General features: G+C 32.6%; 1 protein-coding gene across 1 annotated transcript; it reads left to right on the top strand.

The window, feature by feature from the left end:
* The first annotated feature begins 2488 nt into the window (after positions 1 to 2488).
* Positions 2489 to 3595, top strand: LOC146923854 (transcription factor MYB75-like). Its single transcript, XM_085710911.1, has 3 exons — positions 2489 to 2621; positions 2853 to 2978; positions 3093 to 3595. Exons 1-3 carry the CDS (start codon positions 2504 to 2506, stop codon positions 3593 to 3595), a joined length of 747 nt encoding a protein of 248 aa, XP_085567037.1. The 5' UTR covers positions 2489 to 2503.
* Positions 3596 to 4910: the final 1315 nt, after the last annotated feature.

Raw genomic sequence — 4910 nt, 5'->3', positions numbered from 1 at the left:
TTATTAACCGATATACCAGTACCCTCAAATTTTTGAGTGTACCATATAAAAATTGTCACAAGAACATGAAGACACGTATTAACCGACATGAGGATTTTTTGCTTCGTATTATAACTTTTACTTGTACCATATAGACTGTACTGTCGTAATGCTAGATGCTCGTGAGGGCATAAGTGGAGTATTCAACATTCAGCAAAAAATCCCATCTTTGAAACCCTTTCCATTGGTCCATTTCTTCTCCTTGTTGTCCAAGGGATTCACATCTCCTGCTAGGGATCGTATGTAATTGATGCATTATTTCTTATTTGGTGACCCCAATATTAAATGCTTGTCTGCCTGACACATTCAAATTGTTACTCCTATAATATAAACTGTCCCATAACCCTCACTCTAGAATTTCATCTATTCACTCCACTTACTACCGACTCTTTGTTCGCTAGCATTTCTTACAGCTTCATTGCAGCATTAAAATTGTTTCCAAAATTAGCACTGAAGCATTAACTCCAGCTTCATTTGATCTTGACACTGATATTGACACCGTCTTCCACTCCATTATCAACCTCGGTGGTATGGCCTATAATACTGACAGAAATGGTTTATTGAGCGACAAATACTAAGAAAAGAACAAACTTCCATAATTATTTTAGTTTCATGTAATAAAAAAATACATTTAGTAACCTACCCTTAATTATTAAATTCTTAATTACCTCTCTCACAAGATTAACAGATTAATGTATGAATAGATTTAGAACAATGACATTAAATATTATAAGGTGACATTTGATTGTATTTAACTGAAGTGATTGTGCTCAAGTGGTAAATTAATTTCATCAAATAACGGATCGTTTTGAAGAATCTAAGTTTGATTTGTGAATGCAACAATTCTTGCTAAGTTATACTGCATCATGGTTGAGCTTCAGAAGTCCAGGCTACCAAAGCCCTTTTCCTCCAAAGAAAACTGGAGGATTAACACAAAACAAGTTCAAAATTTATGATGATGACTTTTGGGTATAAAATAAAATCAAAGGGAATGTTTTTTTTTTTCTTATTAAAAGTCATGTAATTTTATCAAAGATTCAAAATAATAATAACACAAAAGTGTTCAATTATTTGTTTTTCAAAATAAAAAGGCGAATTTCAATTATTTATGATACCTTTTTTTTAAGGTATATGTATGATATTGATAAGCGGTAAAGTTACGTATTTTATAATATACTTTTATAGATGCTTACTTACTTGTTTTAAAAGAATTCATTTGATTTTTTTTCCATTATTATTTATATTCTTAGCCTCTGTTTGGATATGCGGTTGTAATCCACGTTTTTTCCCCTAAATCATGACAAAAGACAACATTAACGTAGAAGCTCCTATTATCAGCTTCTTAAAATCATGGTAGAATTGCATTAGGTATTGTGCATATGTGCTATTGGGGGAAAAACACCATTCCAAACATGCTATTAGTAATTAGGGTTTTTGTACATATAAAATGGTGATATTTGCATCTTTCCTTACTTTCTTATAAGGTAAATGCACATCAAACAATTGAAGAAGAAAGCTCACAAGAAAGTTTGAGCTAAGAGTGGAATATCCATGACACATTGTTGGAACATTTCTTGAACACTTTAAATTGTTGCTGCATCAGTTGAACACTTGAAATTATTTATGCAAAAAAATCAAACTTGAACACAAAAAATAATTCTGTTAGATAAAAAATTTGGGCTGAGTTGCGAACTAGATCGCTCTTTTTAAGACGTTTTGCGACTCTGTCTCAATGGTGCAACAGTTTTTCTCAGTCTGGGTTGTCCCCAAGATAAAATAGTTATCCACAATTGAGTACGAATCCTCTTTGCACAAATAGACTCATCAAACCAACACCCCAGAGTTGAGTATGAATGCTCTGTGGATGGGGGTATTTCTTCATTTTGGTTAGAAAGATTGAGAAAAAATTGTAGGGAAATTTTGCTAAGTGAATGTAAGGTGTCTTGAAAATGCGGTTTATGCAGAGAGCAAACCAGCTAGAGGGGCAGGATAAAGGTACATTGACAAATATTTGAGGAAGCAACTTTAACAATCTTTACACATTTTCTCATTATGTAGTGTAAGGCTATCATCTATAGGCAATTCTATCTTCTGTTGGGACTAAATATAATTAATTATACTCTTATCTATATATTTTTTGTAGTTAAATATATTCTAGTTATAAGTCACTTGAGTTGGTCTAATGATGTTGATTTGGAACCTTGAAATGTGCTCCTCATAATGTCTCAGGTTCGATTCCCTCTGAAATGTGCTCCATAGTAAACTAAGACCACCAGAAATACTAGTAGGTTGCCCTTCATATTTCTAAGTAAGTAGATAAAAGAGATTTCTATGCTACACAAATTAAGCAACTATGTCCACCCTAAAAACCACGATATATATAACAAGACAAATATCACACCTATATTTGTGTGTATATTTATATGGACAAATTAGGAAAGCGTACATGCGAGGAAAGGTGTGTATGGATAATACGAGAGCAGTGAGAAAAGGTGCATGGACATATGAGGAAGATAAGCTACTCAAGGCTTGCATTAACAAGTATGGTGAAGGAAAATGGCATTTAGTTCCACAGAGAGCAGGTATTATTGAATGTTGCTTATTCTATATATTGTGTATTTGGCTTATAATTAGTTAAGCTGGACAACTATAGAAAATCTAATGATAAATACAATCAAAAAGTGCACTACTTTGGTTAAAAAGTTTAGTTAGTAAATTGAACAACTATATTCTATAGAAGTAATCGTAAATTAATCATATGCATAATTTCATTTCTACATATATATTGTAAAAGTATTTGTTACACTTGGCAGGATTGAATAGATGCCGAAAAAGTTGTAGATTGAGGTGGTTAAATTATTTAAACCCCAGTATCAACAGAGAAAGCATCACCGAGGATGAAGCTGATATGATCATAAGGTTACACAATCTTCTAGGGCTGCTAGCTAGATTTAGTCATGATATTTATGCAAACATATCTAAGTTCTTATATTTAATATTTTTCTTGTTTAGATAATATTTCAGCTATTTAATTACTTACATATACATGTGATATAGATGGTCATTGATTGCTGCAAGACTTCCCGGTAGAACAGCGAATGATGTGAAAAACTATTGGCACACAAATTTGCGGAAGAAGCTTACTTTAGAAAAAGAAGAAAAGAAAGAAAAAAAGAAACCTAAGGAAACTATGAAAACACATGAAGTTATTAAGCCTCAACCTCGAATTTTTTCAACTCATTCACCATGGCTGAATAAGAAGCAAAATAATTTTGTGACACAACCAGTACTGGCTTCAAATAAAGATGGTAATGTTCCCAGAGATTCTAATGCCTCATTAGGTACTATGGTTTCAAATCAAATTGGTAGAGATTGTGCTTCTGCTTCACAACCATGTGCAATGTTGACGGATAATTTGTGGAACTTGGGGGAGCCAGTAGGCAGTGAGAAAATTGGCTCATGCTCTTCATTACAAGAGGAGTACTTTAGTATGGAGTTTTCAACCATTGATTACTCATTTTGGGATTCCAACCTTTGTGATTTCATTTCTCTTTGAGATCGTTAAATAGTTGTGTAATATTATTAGTTCTACACAACAAGGTTTATTTATTGTTAATTTTAATTTTTAATCTAAAATTATTTGGATGAGTAGTATGTAATAGAATAACGTGGAACAAAATCGTTTGTGTTTGAGTATCGTCTTGTACTTATTTTTATAAACGAAAATGCTAGATATAGCGAATGCTTAATCGTGATTGGGCTCACGAATGATATGGCAAGTTAACGTTCCTTAGATTTCAAATTAATTTTCTCACTGCATAGTCTTTTCCAAAATGAGTCTAGGACTCTACCTTGTTTTCTTCCACCCTCTTTTGTGTAGTCGTATCTTCTTTGTTAATGAAGCCTTTATCTTCTTCCCCATCAGTCACTACTCCTTAATCAACAATATTGGCATTCTGGGCACATGACCTTTTATGAAGAAGTTCTATTGTTTGGTGCAACTTTATTTCTTCTGAAGCGAGTACTGAACTCATATGTCCGATAAAACAAGCCAAGTTATCAATTCTTTCATTGTGTCTCAGCATGTTAATCATGGACTGTTGCATGAGCTGGTTCATTAGTATTTTATTTTTTAAAATATTTCATCCTTAGAAGGACATTTATGGTAATGTTGATATGTTTGATACACATACTATATATAAAAGCTATGGTAACCACAACCGGTCATGGTTTTATATGTTATGGACCACAACTGGTCATGGTTTTTTTTGTTATGGATAATCTGAAAAGGGAAATAACTAACAATAAATTTTTTCTTTGGCTAGAAAAGAGGGATTAAGGACAAACACAAAAACTATACAATATAAACAAATATATGTTCAAATACTCAAAACAATAATATGATGCTCAAATACCTTAAACACAAGTCGCGGGCAACGACACCATTTGATGAGTTTCTTTTAGCGGCATCAAATTTAAGTATTCAAAGTATTGTATCCACGGACTCGTGTGATAGTATTGTCGTTCAACAATTAGAACAATTACAAAAAGTGATTTGTTTAAAGAAGTATTTTAGTTTACGGAGTGTATGTAATGAAACCAGAATAGAGAGATTGTATTGTCGGTATTAGGCTTTGTTAACTAATCGTCTAACGTACCTTCTTAATCGGTTGTATACTCCTCTTATTTTAGTTATGCCTTTACATGTCCATCAACATTGTTTCTATGCCTGGAAAACAACATGAGATCTGTTGTATAAATTAACTCCCGATGCTTAGCAAAATTGTTGATTCATTCAATTAAACTCAGACAGTGTGTGTGTGTGATTATAAACCTAGCATGATATCTCACAACTAACATCGACAAATGCT

Source organism: Medicago sativa, chromosome 5 (assembly GCF_051527215.1).
Source record: "Medicago sativa cultivar Bolivia chromosome 5, Bolivia_mono, whole genome shotgun sequence".
In the NCBI taxonomy this organism is placed as follows: Eukaryota; Viridiplantae; Streptophyta; class Magnoliopsida; order Fabales; family Fabaceae; genus Medicago; species Medicago sativa.
The sequence above is the reverse complement of the archived record's forward strand: the minus strand, read 5'-3'. Positions and strand labels throughout refer to the sequence as shown.

What these genes read in the sequence shown, in the direction of transcription:
- LOC146923854 (XM_085710911.1), top strand. Translation starts at nt 2,504, where the DNA reads ATGGATAATACGAGAGCAGTGAGAAAAGGTGCATGGACATATGAGGAA. An exon ending in TTTAGTTCCACAGAGAGCAG is followed by an intron (nt 2,622 to 2,852) that starts GTATTATTGAAT and finishes TACACTTGGCAG; the next exon opens with GATTGAATAGATGCCGAAAA. An exon ending in GTTACACAATCTTCTAGGGC is followed by an intron (nt 2,979 to 3,092) that starts TGCTAGCTAGAT and finishes TATACATGTGAT; the next exon opens with ATAGATGGTCATTGATTGCT.